General features: G+C 30.4%; 4 protein-coding genes across 6 annotated transcripts in view; 3 read left to right on the forward strand and 1 right to left on the reverse strand.

Annotated features, from left to right (window-relative positions):
* The window catches only part of LOC126770175 (uncharacterized), a 66,341-nt gene extending 60,675 nt beyond the window's left edge, over positions 1 to 5,666 (reverse strand). For all 3 annotated transcript variants that reach the window (XR_007669446.1, XM_050489408.1, XM_050489413.1), the window contains exon 1: positions 5,492 to 5,666. The gene's annotated coding sequence lies outside the window, so the exon portion shown is untranslated. The remainder of the gene's footprint in view (positions 1 to 5,491) is intronic.
* Positions 5,667 to 6,174: 508 nt separating this feature from the next.
* On the forward strand, positions 6,175 to 10,094 carry LOC126770214 (uncharacterized). The gene is made up of 7 exons (XM_050489477.1): positions 6,175 to 6,392; positions 6,468 to 6,635; positions 6,732 to 6,883; positions 7,334 to 7,530; positions 7,706 to 7,783; positions 7,871 to 8,018; positions 8,339 to 10,094. The coding sequence occupies exons 1-7, from the start codon at positions 6,313 to 6,315 to the stop codon at positions 8,539 to 8,541; spliced, it is 1,026 nt and encodes a 341-aa protein (XP_050345434.1). The 5' UTR covers positions 6,175 to 6,312; the 3' UTR covers positions 8,542 to 10,094.
* A 2,222-nt stretch (positions 10,095 to 12,316) lies between these two features.
* On the forward strand, positions 12,317 to 13,227 carry LOC126770245 (uncharacterized). The gene is made up of 2 exons (XM_050489526.1): positions 12,317 to 12,794; positions 13,056 to 13,227. The coding sequence occupies exons 1-2, from the start codon at positions 12,406 to 12,408 to the stop codon at positions 13,129 to 13,131; spliced, it is 465 nt and encodes a 154-aa protein (XP_050345483.1). The 5' UTR covers positions 12,317 to 12,405; the 3' UTR covers positions 13,132 to 13,227.
* Positions 13,228 to 16,748: 3,521 nt separating this feature from the next.
* LOC126770239 (uncharacterized) lies at positions 16,749 to 18,172 on the forward strand. The gene has a single exon (XM_050489515.1). The coding sequence runs from the start codon at positions 16,772 to 16,774 to the stop codon at positions 17,333 to 17,335; it is 564 nt and encodes a 187-aa protein (XP_050345472.1). The 5' UTR covers positions 16,749 to 16,771; the 3' UTR covers positions 17,336 to 18,172.
* Positions 18,173 to 18,378: the final 206 nt, after the last annotated feature.

The raw sequence follows: 18,378 nt of genomic DNA on the forward strand, positions 1-18,378 counted from the left end.
GCTTAATAATATTTTAAGATTAAAAAAAAATTAAATTAAAGTCAAATGCATGTCGACTCGATCTTTATAAGAAATCAACAAACCCTGATTATCGTGTGAAGTTGCTCAACAAGCCGTAAAGATTACAATGCACCATACGAGGCACTTGATTCGATAAACGCTCAACTAAATTATCTGACATCGTTCTCAGAGAAGTTGTTTTAGGAACGATTGAAACGATTCCAGCCGTCTATAGCATCGTGACAGACGTTCCGGGAATTATCTAGATAGACTCATGCTGTACGGGACAGTTTAGCTAATTATAGTGTCTCCGCGTTCCACACGCTTCTGAGCTTATAGGTATAAGCATTTTATAGGCGGTGAGCTATTCAGATTTTGCTCTGAAGAATTCCGGGGTTATTGGCAATATCGTATCCGACAAGTTATACGCACGATAGAGCGTTGAGGATTTAAAAAAATTAAACGAAATTCTTAATTCAAAATTGAAAATTTCAAAAGCTGTGGAAAGCACAAAGGTAATGTTCTAATATTATTATTGTCATAAACTTCGATCACTATGATCGTAGGTCATAAAATACTTGTTTTTGAAGACATTCCAAAGGTAGTTAGACACGAAGCCTAAAAAACAATTAATTCTCTAGTGTGGCAATAAAAATTGAATATGTCTTTAAAAAAAAATCGTACGTTTTAAATATTTTTTAGTGATTTATGTATCACGGTTGATTGAGTGTTGCTATCTTTCTTGCCATCCACTATCGATTGTTGGCATCACATAAATTATATTTGCGTGTAAGGACGCGATTGTGTATTATGTCTATGGAACGTAATATTTCTAGAATAACTTGATTTTTATGTTTCGCGGCAGATTAACAAAACAGGAATTACACTATAATTACTTGTTGTAACTAGTTTAAACTAGTACCAATCTTTATCTATTCGAACACTTAGATTTTTTATTATATTTTATATAAAAGTATGGTCAGAATAAATGAAATATATTGCTTTAGACTTCATATTTCCGAACGACGGAACGGGCGAATATTTCCGTAAAAAGGTTTATCGAACAAGTACTTGTTTTAAAAATAACGATATATTAACTCGTGTAGAAAATATTAAAAATATAAATATTTATTTTGATAGATTTGTCAAAATATTCGTTAAAAAGCCTTAGAAGTTCCTAACAATAACTTTAGCAAATAATATTAAAACTTGCTTGGTTGACACAATGACGGAGGACAGTGTGCGTATAGAAAGGTCACGTCACGTCAGATAATAAATGCTTTCTTCATGATAGATGTACGAGTGACAAATTTCAATAGTTGAACAATAATAACATTATGTTGTATAATATATCAATAATTGTTTAGTCTTTGATGATTAATTGAAGAGAGTAATTGTTTGACGCTTTTGTCCTTGTTTAATTAATATTATGACTATTGTTGTTTTCGATAAAATATTTCTTCGCGTTAAAGATAGAATTTTTAGAAAATATAAATTTATTGCCTGCCTCGTTGATCTAGTGGAAGACTGTACACCCCGAGATCCCGGGCTCAAAACCAAAACTGGAGTCTGGCATTGGCCAGACTACCATTATGTAATCGTAAAGTTACCGGATTTTCCGTCGAGAGAAATTCTCCGTTGCAGTTCGAAGTTCAGAAGTTGGCAGTGTTAACATTTCCGTACCTCGGAAAGCACGGAAGCAGTTAGATCTAAGCGTGATTGCCGACATATGAGATGAGATTGAGACAATAGACAGTGTTACTGTGTTTGAGAATAGTTAGGGTTAGGGTTATAATATTGCGTGTAGACGACGCTGCAGCCGCACTCCCAGTGCGGTGATAACACGGAGACGGCTCGATGGCGTCGCGGTAGCGTTCAGTTTATATGTTTACATGATGCCGTCTAAACGAGCCCTCATACTCTATACCATAGCGGAGCAGCTTGTAAAAAATAATAATGTGTTTCTTGTGAACAATTTCAAATAAAATTAATAACGTCTTAGTGCAAGAATCACTTAACAAATAAACAATCCAATTACTTTTTAATGCATATATTAATTTTACAATTGACTGTCAAACAGCAAATAAATTCTCAATATATTTATATACGGTTTAAAACTTTTAAATTATTATAATATATTATTATTGTTTTCTTTACTTTATTTAAGTTTGTTTATATTTATTAAGATAATACAAAAATATACTATTACATTTTGACATTTAGAAAAATAGAATAAACGTATTCCGGTTTATAATTATCGCGAATAACTCTATCGTTTCTTAAGTTAACTATTATAAAACTTACAATAACTAGGGCGAAATTTGTATATTATATAACCGGTTTATAAAGCAGCAGTGAGTATAACCAAATACATGCAAAATTTATGAGAAATCCGCAGAAGCATCCACATACATATATAGAATGCACTCAACTTGTTTTAAAATAAAAAAGGTAACCGCTTTTACATCCATTTATGTTAAACGTTGAGTTTTGGTTCCGGTATTTTAGAAAGTATTTTTTTTTATCATGACATCATTGTCCTTAACAGAAGGCGGTAAGAAATGGAAATTAAACTGCGCCTACACTATCGTACTTCGTAACCAAAATATTAATTTGACGAAGTTATATGTATGTGTGGGTTACACTTTTTTTATTTTTCAGCCTTTTGCTGTTCACTGCTAGACGAAAGTCATAGAACGCCAACCATCCCGATCTTGGGCACTCCGCATCCATCCCGTACCTTCCACCTTCTTTAAATCGTCAATCCACCTTGTCACAGGGCGTCCTACACTACGTTTGCCTAAGCGTGGTCTCCACTCTAACACGTGTCGACTCCATCGACCATCAATGGAGACATGACATGACATGTCGGTGCCTTTAGTTCTCTTGCGAATGTCCTCATTTTGGATTCTATATGCCAGAGAATATCAATGTACTGTTATATTATTTGTGAATTTAATAATTCTTAAAGTAACACCTGTTAATGTCAACTTGGCTACGGCCTCTTCTGCTTTTAAGTTTTGTAGATTATTTTATACAGAAAAAAAACAATACGTTTGGTAGACATGTGGTTTCATCTGACACATGCAGGTGTTCTTGCGTTGTTTTCCTTCACCGCCTTCTTATAACGCAATTGATTATAAACACAAATTAAGGACACAATGGACACCATATTATGCTCGAGTTTGAACCCGCAATGTTTTCTAACCCCTTAACCATCTGGACTCGATAATAATGTGTATGAATAAGTTTAATAACCCACTTAAGCAAAGGTATATAAAATATTAGATTATAATGAATCATGTATAATCAATAATCAGAATTTTTTTTTTTATTTATAACAACAAAGCCACACAAATGGACCATATGATGGTTATAGGTCTACTCTGTTATAGACTGTCATTGTATGAAATATTAACTATGCTGGAACTAACTGGAAACTATTCTGGAAATTGAAAGCTGAAGATCGAGCTAGGGGGCGTGCCATTGGAGAGACCTATGTTCAGTGGACGATAAAAGGATTATGATGATAATTAATTATTTTTTCCACGGCCAACGTCCCTTACCACGAAATATAAGATATTTCATACATGTCATATGCCATCCTATGTATAAGACATCGCCAAAACGTTATCATCTCGTTCTCACCACTCCGTGAGGAGCGTGTGTAATATAGCGTGGAATCGCCATCTCGTTGAACTTTCAATGTATTCAAATCACTTTGACTTGGCACGTAATCTGACACAGGATTAATCCTGTGTTAGATTACGTGCAGGCCAAGGAAAATTTTACTGACATGCATAATTACCTATTGGGTACATATACTTATAAAATCATTTAATAAAATAATAGCAACTGAAACTTGAAAGCTGAATTTCGGCACATTAGTTTATTTAAGACCGTAAGTATGTGCTACGAAAGGATTTTCAGAAATTTCAACTTTAAGGGCTTTGCTTTGTGTAATTTTGTATGAATTTTACCAGTACGAAGTCGAAACGATTTATATTTTAATCAAGTACCATAGCAAAAAAACTGTTTTTCTTTACAAACAAAAACGTTACAGTCAAATTAGCTTTTAAACTTTTAATAACGCCGAAAAAAGTTTAACTACGAATAGGTCTTTATCAAAATATCAATGAAATTTAACGTAAAAAGATGTCTCATTTTTATCCTTTTTATGACACATTCGATATTAACATTTTATTGGGCAATATAGAATCGTAAGAGAGGAACATAAATCGAATTTAACAGCGCCCAGTTATACCCGCGTATATTTTTCGTTTCGGCACGGCTGTTACGAACGAAATTAGTTCTTGTGCCACCGAAAATACGTGCATTGCATCATCGCCATCACGAATGCCCTTAATCACGCGAGCTACAAGGAAATTACTGAACTAAACTATTTACAAATATATCCACTTTGTGTATTAAATTGGTCCTCCTCAGTCAGTAAAATTGCTCCTTTCCATAATATTTTATTTTTGCAAGAGAACTCTTTACATCAGAACTCATAACTATTAAGGATTCACTCAAAATACTGAATAAAAATTATAAAAATAAAACTTTGCAATATAAGTACAATATTATATCCGTCTAGGATGTTTTAGTCTCAGGAGTTTTAGTAATAGTCTATAAATATCCTTAGAGTTTAGACATAGACATTTTATAGGTGTTACTTAACTATTTATCCATTCATAGACTATCTTTTTTTTTATTTAAAGAGTAAATTAAAGTATTATACATCAGATGTATAATTCTATCCTATTAATATACTGTTAAAATATGTCTCAATTTTAATATTATGTTATATTGAATAATTAATTGATCCAGACACAAAAAAGCTAGAATTAATACTTATTATAATGTGTTTAAATTTAATAGTAACAAATAAATTATGGAATATTATATACAGAGCATTGGTTGTTGTTAATTATATTTAAGGAAAATTGTAATCTTGTTTTGGTTTTTTTTAGTTCATATATAATATAGGAGTATAGTGGTAGTATTTATTACCAAGCTTTTTATTATTTAATTTTTTTTATGTATAATTATCAAAAAATCATTTAGTTGAGACTTATTAGGTATAATATAATTTATACGATCTTGTAATTTAATTTTAAAAATATATTTTGGTTTCTTGATGAAATAAAAAAAAGGAGTAACTAAGGGCAATGTTTGGACCCTACATTTGGGAAAAATATGTTGTACTAGATTTATATCCCTAAAGTAGCATGATGTTTTATAAGTTTTTAAAAACTCTTGTGAGTGTTAGTCAACAATAACTATTTGCTTATTTAAATGCCTAATATATATATATATATATATATATATTTTAATCAGTGATGTAGAATTTAGAAATTGAATGTATATTCTTACGTGTGTGAATACGATATATTATTGAAAATAACTTTTTAATTGCGAGTTTCATTAAGTTGTATTAATTTACGTAAAATTATGTATTTTCTATTTTAAATATAATAAATGTACTTACCATTATGATATATAACGTAAAATGCGATGCACCTTAAAATTACCACATGTAGCAGTCCAAATAGATTGTAAATATTTTGAACATTTATCTAAACACGATAACACACAAATATATTATTATTTTAATTCATAAACATCAGAATCCGTATATAAAACGTTTAACAAAAAAAATCAAAATAACCACATCAACGATGCACAAATGCACAGATACAGTAGTCCTAGTCAGTACAGTTGACAAATGACAAGCTGACAACTTACAAGTAAGGTATTAACCGACAAATAATCAAGAGTACCAACTGCTATACCACAAGTATTTAATGTTTAGTAATCAGAAATTCCTATATTATTTGACAAAAAAGACAGAAATAACTTTGATACATTTAACAATATATTGAAATCAGTCCGTGAAGTAAAAAATTATAAGTAAATATTAAACATTGTGTTAAAATTATATCGTTTAATTCAAAGTGGGTTAGTTTGGAGATTTTTTTATGTATACCACTTATGTATATTATATATTAGTTTTATATATTTATATATTAGTTTAAGTCCCAATAAATGGTATTTTGCTTATTATAAATATTTATGGTTATTATTATTAATATTCAAGGTTTTATTTATTTTCTGTATATTTAATTTTTAAGATGTGGCAGCACTAATGTAATATGTCATCAACCATCCATGATCCATTAAATATTTCACGTCAAATAAAAAAATAAAAGAATAACAATCATATTTTTAGGGCGATATATTTTATATTTACTGATCTGTGAAATGTAACAATGAAAGAAATAAAATCTTTCATCACAAGCTAAAATAAAAATGGAGGCTGATTCAACAACTTACGATAATAGCTCAAAATCACCCGATGACATTTGTTTACCATTTAATTTATGTTCAGCGTAAGATTTTAGTATTTTGATTGTGTTAATTACCCTTAAATGTTTTTTTATATATTTAAATTACTTCTATTACAGAAATCTAAAGCTTTATAAAAGTCTAATCAGTGATGTAGGGGATCGTAGCTTAGAAAGCCAGTTGGTAGGAAAGCTACAGTCGCTTGGGTTAATACCTCAAAATATAACTTGTCCTGAAAACAAATCAGATTGTAAAGTTGTATGTAAATCGGCGCGCGTTATTGACAGGTAATAATTATATATTAAAATGTAAATAAGTCACTTAAACTACCACCTAATTTAAAACTTAAAATTACTTAAAAATTTACTGTGTATTTTCTCCAGAGTTCAGTGGGCTTGTGAGGGATGTGGTAAGAAACAGCCAATTAGAACTGGTTCGTTCTTCTTTAGACTGCCGTGTTCTATTCTGCAAGCCCTGCAGATAGTACTTGCCTGGTGTGAGGATGCTGAAATAACAACTGCTGCACAATTTTTTGGTAATAAAATAAAACTGAGACTTATTACAAAAGATCATAGTTTTGTTCATGTGTTTGAACTTATTGTAAATGTGTTATGAAATTAAATCATTTTAATGTATTATATTTATATTATACATATAGTACAAAAAACATTTAAATAATTTTCAATATTTTTTTTATGCTGTCCATTCAATGTCATGGTAAGTTTCTGTCTTATTGTTTCAAAAATTTTTAATTAGCTGTTAAATGACTTCTTTCCAAAGGGTGAATTATTATTACCAAACTAAAAAAACATATATCATATTTTTAAGACGTCACTGTAACTGGCATAACTTTCATTTAAGTTTGCTGTTATTTATTGGTTGCTGTGGGTGTTTTTAAAGGGACTGAATAAAGAATATAAATTTTGTATCCATTAAATGTATTTATGAAACAATAAAATAATAATATTTATCTTTAAAATTTCAGATGTAAAGCCAAGAGTGGCTAGTTCTATCTATGATAGATTGGATGAATTATCAATTAATCAACTTCAGAAAAGCAAGTTAGGAGGGGAGAATGCAGTTGTTCTTACCGAGATGTATCCTGATTGCTTGAATAGACTGTCACCAGACACAACAGACCAAGCACATGTGCATCGAATATTGATGATTGCTGATACTAAAGTGAGTTATATTTTACATTTTATACTGACATTGTGATAGATATTTGACATTTATATTCCTAAAATTATCATTTAACTTAATTGTTCATCATAGTTGTTTGATAAATTTAGCATAAATTCAAACAATATGATTTGATTGAGATATTATGATAGACTTTAAGTTTTGCGATTTTCAGCATATCCCTACACAATACAAGCTCCATGTTATTCAAAATGATCTAAAAAAACTGCAGGGCACTACAAATAATGAGCAGGTAATTTTGTAATATAAATATATCTTTTAAATATTATTACCTAAGTTGATTGCTACCAATAAAATACTAATTATTATTATATTTCAGTCTCTTAAAGAAGAAATAGAGCAAGTATTAGCAAATGTATCGGAACCACAATCAATGCTAGTTACTGGTAACAATATTCCATTCATTGATGGAACTGTATCTCTACAGCAACTGATTCAGCATTGTGATGTTGATATGCAACACTTTCGTAAGTAATTAATTAAATTATAATGTATGTGACATATTATGTTTAAGGAACTAAGACAATGCACAGTTTTTTAAATTAATAAGAATTATTACAATGCATATTTTTTAAATTAATAGTGTTTTAGTTATTTGGCAAAAATGGTATATTTTAGTCTTGTTGATCTAGTTTTACATTTTTCTGATTTAATTACTTGTTTCTAAATTTAATTAGGTGACATTACAAGGTTGCAGACCTGGTGGTCCCACTCCTAAGGGTCTTGTATTGAGTTTTTTTCTGAGAGATAAACAAAAAAATGTAATAATTATTATTATCTTCCTCAGTGAGTTCCCGTATCTGGAATCAGGCGTTAACATTGTGCTCTGCTTCCCGCGACCTGTGCTCGGGCTCGACCGCAATCGCCTGTGTCGTGCCGCTGCAGCGCTACCTCGACGCAGCGCTGTACCGCCTGCGACACACGGACCGCTTCTACGAGCACACGCTACGTGCGCTCGCCGGTGACGTCACTCACACTCATTCATCCTAGTACCATCTGCTGACATCACCACTTGAGCTATGGTGTCATGGTGGAATATCGACGTCTAATGATTTCATCATTAAGTCTGCACCTGTACATTAGTTTCAAAACTTTTAGTCATCTCTGTAATTAACATTCTTGAATTTTTAAGGATGATATATTTGTTTCAGTCTACATAAGTCATGATTTTTGAATTAACTTAACATGATGTCAATGTACAAGATATTTATTTAGTAATAGTACATATATAAAGAAGTCGCACAAATAACTATATTTTGTATAATTGCCTTAAGAAAAATATTAATTGTAATAGGATAAAATGGTGTTTCAAACCTAAATGTTAAAAAATAAAAATACGACAGAGCATTACTGCTATGAATAGAGATAAAATGTTGTGTTATCGAGTGAAGGTAATTTGTTTAATACCAAAAATATTTTGATTGTTGCATATCTTTTATCTATTTAATTAATTGTGACAATAAGGAAATCTATTATTTTTTATGAAATATGAATGAACTAATTAGCAATAAGGATGTTAAATGATTGGCGTTAAAAAAGTTGCTGATCAACTGCCATTTGCTGAGTACCAGCTATATACAACTTTTTCTCCCACAAAACACCACTGTGTTGTTATATTATGGTTTAACCCACCATGGGTTAGCCAGTGTTTTAAAGCACAATTTGAGCATATGCAGAGAACAATGCTTGAGTATGAAATTTATTTCCTAAATTTTGCTAAATGATCTTTATTAGTGAAAGCAAATGAAGTTTCTAGTGGTTATATTTAGGAAGTTCTGCCTTCCTTATTTGTATAGTGAATTAAGAAGTGCCTTGAAATGTGTGTCTTCCTAAGTGTTGTGTGTGCCTTGAACTGTTTTACTATTGAAAAGTTGATATTATTCGTGATATTATGTTGTTCAAATTTAATTAAATTCAAATATATTTTTTTCATAATTTTTATTCATTGGGAGAGTAATACCCAATTATTGTTATGTGAAATTTCGCCGATTCTTTAAATAATTGTAGAATAAAAGAAGTAAATAATGAACCTCGAAAAAGACAAAACTTATTAAAAAAAATTATTAGGCTGTATAATATTTTCAATATTTTCTTATCATACTTAAGATTTATTATTTTCCCATCCATCTTGACTTGATCCGTATTTAAGATCAAAAAAGTAATACATTAACTGTATATACTTATGTACAAAAAAGGTTTTACTATTTTAATTAATATATTGCGATCTTGTTTTATTTTTAAGTTTTGTTTTTTTTCTAAAGTATTCTTACCACAGAGTTACTCAGTAATTGATAAGTATTGCACAGGATTGTCTTCCTTATGACGTAGATATTATTGAAATAAGCTCATTAATTTTGTTATAAAATAATGTCAATATATATTACGTTTTTAATTTTAGTTAAAATAAAAGTATTTTGTATCAAGGTTTTCCAGTTAAGTTATATATATATATATAAATAGCATATAACGATGGCGCATATTTTTAATTTTTTTTTTTTTTAACTTTCGGTCGATTAAAACTATACATTTGACTATCTAATAAGAATCTGACATGGTATTTTTTTATTTTATTATGAAATATAATCATAATCGTGATATTGTGTTAATAAAATGATATGTTATGAAATTTATTTATTTTATTTGACATTACATGTTTTCTCAAAGTATTTTTTTTTAATTTGGCTGACGCGCCTCTGTGCCACCTGCTGTGTAGTGATCGCTAAAGGCTTACTACATTGTCGTTGTAAGAGATAATAACATAAGTATATATAATAACATAAGTGTATATATTCCTGACATTGCCAATACGTCCTCAACCTTGGGAATAAAGATATTATGTGACTTTAGTTACACTGACTCACCATATAAACTGGTTTACCAATTTTCTATTTCTGTTATATACTATATCTACTGTCGCGAGCTATGTAACAACACAAGGCGGTAATAGGCATGATGACAGTATTAAAGAATTAAAAATGATTTTAGAGAAGAAACTATTTTAAAAGGATTCCAAAAAATGATCTCATTTTAATATACATATTGAGATGAATAAGACTTTTAATAAAACAAAAGTATAAAATTCTGTAATCGGCCATTTTATTTGAAACACAATTTGATTAAAATAAATCTAAGCGTTCGAAAACATTCTAGAAAAAGAAAAAAATTAATTTTAAAGCCGCCTTAAGATACATTTGATCCATTTTTTGCTATTCCATGTAGTTTTAGAGTTTTGCTAAAAGTACACGTCCACTTGAGAAATCATTCAGCATAATAACTTCAAATGAAAAAAAGTCTAGACTTATACCCAAACACCGATCGATAATGAAGCAGCTTGAAGGAAAATAAGCTCCAAATCTTTCTCCTTAACTGTGAAGGGGCGGCAAATTTGTCCTTGGCGCATTTTATTTTTTACTTGTTTCAGAACATCTAGTAGTTATCTAATTAAAAGACGTTTTAAATAAAAATTGTATTCAATTCTTAGACGATGACCTTTCGATGTAAATAGCAAGCTTTCAAAAGGCTCAAAGCCAGGCACCTCGATGTGGGTCACGCAGTCCCGTTTACAAACCTACATTAAAATACCTGTAAGTGGACGTTCTCAAGCTATTAAAAGACTAAGTTTATTCGACCGAAATTAAAACCTGCTATGGAAATACGAAAGTATAACATTCTCTTCTTTATTATTATTGTTGAATACTTTTAAAATTATATTCAATTTTACGCTGTTCAATTGATTTAATTTTTTAACACTAACGCAATTTTCAGGTATCCTGTATATACCTACTCGGTGCTGTAAGTATCAAGTTAATTATTACCTATGATTTGTGTTTTATGAATTCTAATTCCACACAGCTAAAGGCGTTTGTCTTTTGTTGTAAAGTAGGGTTTTTGTTTAATTAAACTCACAGTATTTTTTTCTTTTTTAAATCCCTTTTTATTGTATTTTTTAAAATAAAAATACTTTTTAACTGTCCACCATACAGACAAAAAACTATAAGTAATTAGGAGTTTGTCGTACCTAATAAGGTCCTATATCTAATATGATGAGATATTCACAAATTCAACCTACAAACAAAGTAAAAAAAAAAAAAAACAAAGTAAACGATTTATTGCAACTAAACAAAACATTTAACAAAATTGATCTTTGATTAGACGTGACAAATAATCCAAAACAAATGTTTTACGATTTACCGTTTGCACTGTACAGTTAGAGCTGATCAGCGCCAGCGCATCGCAACAGGTTGTTCGAGTCAATATTATATGTGACAAACTATTTGTTTTAATGTTAGATCAATGCACTTTTCTTAATTATTTTATTTGTTTAAGCTAGATGAATTCAAGCGATATTTTAATTGAAAATTGCTTTCGATTTAGAATTTAGAAATACATATCATAAAAATGAAACTGGTTTAATGTCCTTTCTTGTTTATGACTTATTATGTAAAAATAACCAGTACCTATTTTTTCCTGAAATATTTTTCGTAACATTAAATTGTTTACGAGTTATAGTGTAATTCTCGTCGGCTTTATTGTTATCGGGTTTTGCAGCAGCATGTGAATAATTACACAAATATAATTGATATTTTATGATTTCTAAGTATAAATAAATTAGCTTCTATAAAATCGTTCCGTTTCTAAATATATTGTATCCTATACAACCACATGTACTTATGTATATAACGGCCTACATAGCGTTTTATTAATTCCAGTTTAAGTTAACTGGGTGGTGTGGTAAGATCGACCGCGTCTGTACCGCTATCTCGGCAAATAAATAAAAGATGCAGTGGAGAGTGGATACAAAGTGAGCTCCGCTAGCGAAGCCGTGTCTCAGTTCCTTTGCAGACGACTAGCGAGATGGTCAACTACAAACGGGTGGTATGCGAGGTGGCAGTGTTGCTGGTGGTGCTATCAGTCACTAATGCAGCTCCAGCCACTGATTGCACTCATGCGCATTATGATCAAAGGCAGAATGGAACAGAAAACTATCGCTTAAACATTGACGGCGTCGTTATCGCAGTGGCACCAGCGGAGTCACTCCTTGAAGCAGCCTCAGACCTAAGTGACTATTTCGATATGGCGAGTATAGACGTGTTACTAAAACCGAGTACTGAAAGCCCATCTCCAAAACCAGAAGAAAGTGTTAAGCCTGATGCTGAAAAGCCCTTAAGTGACGTCAGCCTCAATTCAGATTTGACTGCTCAAAAAAAAGACGCATCAGTTCGGAAACAGGAGAAAGCTCAAAGGTACATCTTTTAATAAAACATATTATAACTCACATATTTTTTCTTTAAAAAATGTTTCTACCTAATATGAACATTTAAAATGATGACGAACATTAATAAATTTTAATCTTCATTATTTTATATTTGGGTAAAAGTCATGTTAACATCGATAAATTGTTCAAGACATAAGATCGATAATACTACATGTCAAACACAATCGATAAAAACAAACAATAATATGATATTAACTGTATTATTTTGACAAATGATTTTTTTTTTCAGACTGAAACACCGCCTGGCAAATGCTATAATACCATTGCTCCGAAGAACACGCCATCAATTAAGTGACCATGTCTAAAATCAGTAATAATATTAAGGCTACAAGTGATCTGCAAAGTGCATTTACTTATAAATAATTTAGCTCTAAGTTGTAAGATTGTATGTGAATTGTTTCGTTGAAAATAAATGATAATTTTTTATTGAAAAATCCCTAAATTGGTATAATTATTTTTAATATAATTGCGGAAGAATAAGACATTAATGTCATTTATTTGTAAAAATTATGCCCGTATTTATGTAGCTCCATATTAGCTATTATTTTCTCTTTTTAAAGTATCTTAAATAAGACGTTCTTTAACGAAAACATGACTAAAATATTAACACAACAATAAAACAAGATTAATAACTGCTAGCGTTTTATTAATGTAAATTGTTTGAGTTGGATACTATTTGAATATGGCTTAACGGAATAATGGATGATGGTGAGGGTCCAAATAAGGCAAGTGTTTTTTTTTCATATATGTTAGTCACATGGGACTGTTTATTGTTTTTCTTATTCACGAACTATTACTTTTATTATAAACAAAAGACAGACGGATTGCGTTAGCTTTGTTTATTGTGTGTTTTTAAATCGCTCGAAATCTATTACAAATTTCTCAAAAAATTTACGAAAAAAAATATCCTCTGGTTGCAAAAACTTTTATAAACCTAAAGTATTAGCACAATGTATAATTTATCTAAAAATACTCTATTTATATACGTATAAATAGAGTATTTTTAGATAAATTATATACTCTATTTATGTACGTACGTACGTATTTATGTTTTGTATTTATTTATGTAAGTATACATAAATAAATATACATAAGTAATAAGTATACATTTATATACTTAAACAAGTAAAAAAGCTCTTGTTTTTAAACATCCATCCATCAATTCTAGTTACAAATTGTCACTTTATCTCAATCGAATCGAAACGTAATCGTTGCCGTTTAACCATTTCCCTATTCTACTAACACAACGAAATCTTGTGTTGCAGTTTGGTCGAAGTTGGAACGGAATCGAATCGGGAACTTATCGTAACCGTTATAAATTAGTAGAATTGGTTTATATATAATAATCAATATATCTGTAAATATACAAGTATACTTGTTAATTATTATTAATTACACTTGCTATACATGATAATTATATGCATCTGAAATGACGCTACGGGAAAATCTGAGCATGTTTTATAAGTGGTTTGAAATTACACATCGATATCTTTCCTAATACTATAAATGCTAAAATAACTCTATCTGTCTGTCTTTTTGTCTCTCAGTTACGCTTTCACGGCTAAACCACTTTTAATGAAATTTGATATGAAGCAAGCTTGAATCCAGAAAAAAGACATAGCCCACTTTTTATAAGTAACAACTAATGGCCTCCCCGGTCGGCTCCTACCACGCGGACGTGTATATTATCTTTTATACGACGTGTATATTTTATTTTATAGTACTAAGATGCATTTAAGTTGAAGCTATTATAAATCCCTATTATAAATATCCGGGTCTTATAAAATAGCAATAACTATTTCTAAAAACTTGATAGTGGACTTATAAATATGATAAAAATAAATAATATTTGCAAAAATTTCAAAGCGCAATTCTGACAAGGCTTATCTTTTCACAATATATCTGTACAACGTATTTTTTTATTTACTTCTTTAAGCGAAATGACCTACTGCTGTCGCTCACGAATGATATAGATAATAGACGCGAAAGTTCATTAAAAACTTACAAGCTTTCACTGGCTAATAGGATGCAGACAAAATTATTATAAAAAGAGGACATTGACATTAATATTCTAGAAATTTGTTTTGGCCTTTTATAAAATCGAAATTATACATATTTAAATTTTATTAATTCGTTTTACAATTTCTAATATCATAAATGCAAAAGTCTCCTTTACATTTGACGAGGTTGATGCTACTACACTGTTCTACAGCGGGCTCGTGGATACACATGCATATGCTTGCATATTTGATTTTTCACACAATAGCTCAAGTTAAAAATAAACGATTCAATGGCTTATCTGATCAAAAAAGCATAAAATTTTCTCAATAGAAAAATATCATGAAATACCCTCTAATGATTACATTTTTCTGATTTATGACTCGTAATGCCATAAATAATTGAGACAAAAACTAGATAACTAATTATATATACGAATAATCTAGAGCTTTTTCTAAGGATTTTTGTATAACCCTTTCTTTTCGTTTTCATAATGATGAAAAGCTTTTGGCGCTTACTACATTTTTTTCTTATGCGACACCCCCTGTCGCATGTCGACCATGCTTCAAACGTATATTTGATTCGAAGACAATTGCGTTTGTTGCGGCTGTTTTAAAAACCAAAAATATACAATATTCAACAAACAATCCTTAGATAGAATATTTATTATTTTAAATTACCAATAATTTAAAATGTTAAAACCTCAATAATTTTAACAATTTGATTAATTGATTAAAATGATACTGGATGTACTCGAAGCGTTGGAATCGATACATAATCGGTACCTAGAAATTCAAAAGACATACATAACATAAGTATAGTTTGATATGTTTAATATTAAATGCTCGTTGTGAACTAAACTTGACACTATAACCTGTCATAATGTAAAATTTTCATATTAGTCGAATTAAAAAAGTCGTATTCTGGGTTAGGAATATATCAGTAACAAACTTTTTTAAATTATTTTACTACTGCTTTGCTAAATATTATTTTGATGGATTTATTAATTCGTTAATTAAAAACTGCTAAACCAATATAATATATAAAACGTATACGAGAAGCATGAAGATGATTATATTAGCTCCGCATCGCAGTTGCACTTGCTTTAAATTTAGGCTATTAATGTGATAAGCGTGAATTTAATGTTTTTGTTAAAAATATTTTTTTTTATTTATTAAGAATCTCCATCAAAGTATACATACACACTTAGTACTCGTAAGCGTGTATACCTACAAACTTCTAAAACATTAAATAAAAATTACATTGTTCATTATATAAAAAATAGATGTATTAAAATTATAGATTACTACGGACTGTTTAAAATTCTATGTTAATTTAAAATTCTTCGTTGCCAATGCACAGTTAATATTGGCTCTTAGTTATCGACGTAAACGTTAGTATAGATCTTAGTGTAACGGTACACAGAACTGTAGGATTACAGGCTTGTGGGTAACTGCTCCGAGAATAATTTGTCCGTCTATATTACTTATTCCATAGTTGTGATAGTGAGCAATTTGCGCGTGCGCAGTTTAAAGGAAACTCGGTTATCATATCGATGACCTGCGGTCACTGTCAGAGGTGACACACTGACAGCGACTCCATTATACAAGACGATACGATTATATCAAGAAAACGTGCAATCCAATTAAAAAAATGCATTGTTTTATTTTTATCTATAAATATCTACCTCATTGCTTTATTACTATATTTTAATTATCTTGTTTTATTGATTTTATACGTGTAATAGTTTTGTACTGTATTATATGTATTATGTTATATTTTATGCACAATCTAGATTTATCCACTGGCCCACTGGCTTGCAATCAGCTGTAAGTGTCACACGTGCTATATGTAAAACTAAAAGCGTTCGTGCCGTTTTAACCGTTACAATGTACTCGATTCATCTCGCGACTGGTTCGCGGGTGCTCAGTTAAAGGAACGCGAGAAATGACAGCGTCCAGTCGCCAAACACGAGGTGGACTAGACGCACGCGCATGTACGATGCTGTTATTCTTCGCATGCCTGTTGGCCGCCGCGGCCGCCGCGCCAACTTACGACCAACGACAGGATGGCAACTTTAACGTTCAAACAGACGTACAGAATGTCGTCTTACTCATCGGCTTACCAAAAAAGTTACCTTTCGGTAACGTTCTTGGCTATTTTCTAAGAAATTCAAAGAGAGGAAATGACAATATCCAAGCACAGGACAGGTCTGATAATCATGTTATGGAAGCATTCGTGGAACCAAGCACACCATATCGAGTAGAAATCGGTTCCGAAGGTGAGAGATCGGTGGAAGGTGATAGTGGTAGCAGCCGTGATGAGGAGGTAGTTATAGCAGGTCGGCGGCGTTTCGAAACAGAATCACAGCACCAAGAAGATGAAATGAAGCTCATAGGTGCGACGGAGCAGTGTGGCCCGGAACGTGAAAGAGATCCAGTGACTCTAACATGCCGTTTCCGCGAATCAGTTCAAGAAAAGGCGCCTGAAGTAGTTTCTGTAACAGCGTAACTTTATTCCGTCTAATTACATATACGTATTTATATTATAAGTTAAATTATTTGCCACTATTTGGTGTGATTAATTGTAAATTATTTTTATTATAATATATTAAGCTTAATTAAAAAAAATATGTTTCTCTTATTCTGAATTATTATTTTAATTAATCAGAATTAAAATAGTATTAGATATAAAATACTTATTGGCCATTACTTTTCACGTATTAATTCATTTTAATCAGTAATTATAATACAAAATTTGTATATACATAATGAACTATATAATTAGAAATGTCAATATTACCAACAACAAAATCAAAGACAATTGCTATATAGAGAATTTAAAATATATGTAATAATTATGTCCTAAAACTTTTATCTAAATCACAAAGTTCAACAGAAATAACTGACGCAGTTAAATCTATTATTAGCTTATCATCACGTTCGTTTGTTCATTTGGTATTATTAGAATGACACTATCAATATAAAGATCAATTACACTGTATTTTCATCTTAAATTAAGGATATTCAACCCTAGCAACAATTCTGTGTTGCTAGGAATGTATGAGAACAGAGGTGCACATAAATAATTTTCCAAGAAAAAAGATAAAGAATAAACCTGTAAGTAATATTCCTGTGGGCCAATTCAGGTCCTCGGCTACTTATGAATGTATATATGTAAAATTACATAACGATCAAATCACTTGTTTAGTCGCGATAAGGTAACAGACATACAGAGTTACTTTCACATTTATAATGTTAGCATAAATATCAAGATAAATTTCATTTTATTTGATGCAGACCACCTTCGGTGATAGTAAGATGGCAATAAAATGAGCAAGAGTCATTATTTTTGTGTGTGTTATTAGGTGTGATCCTATATAATAGTAACTAATTATTGAAGGAATTTATAAATAAAGAAAACCAACAAATAACATGAGTAAAATCATTAAAGTTTCCTTAAAGAAATAATTATATTTACTTATTATTTTAATAATAATATATAGCAACAAAGTATAAATTACAAATACAATGCATACACGGCATGACGGTATA

The sequence above is a fragment of the Nymphalis io genome, chromosome 8 (assembly GCF_905147045.1).
Source record: "Nymphalis io chromosome 8, ilAglIoxx1.1, whole genome shotgun sequence".
NCBI lineage: Eukaryota > Metazoa > Arthropoda > Insecta > Lepidoptera > Nymphalidae > Nymphalis > Nymphalis io.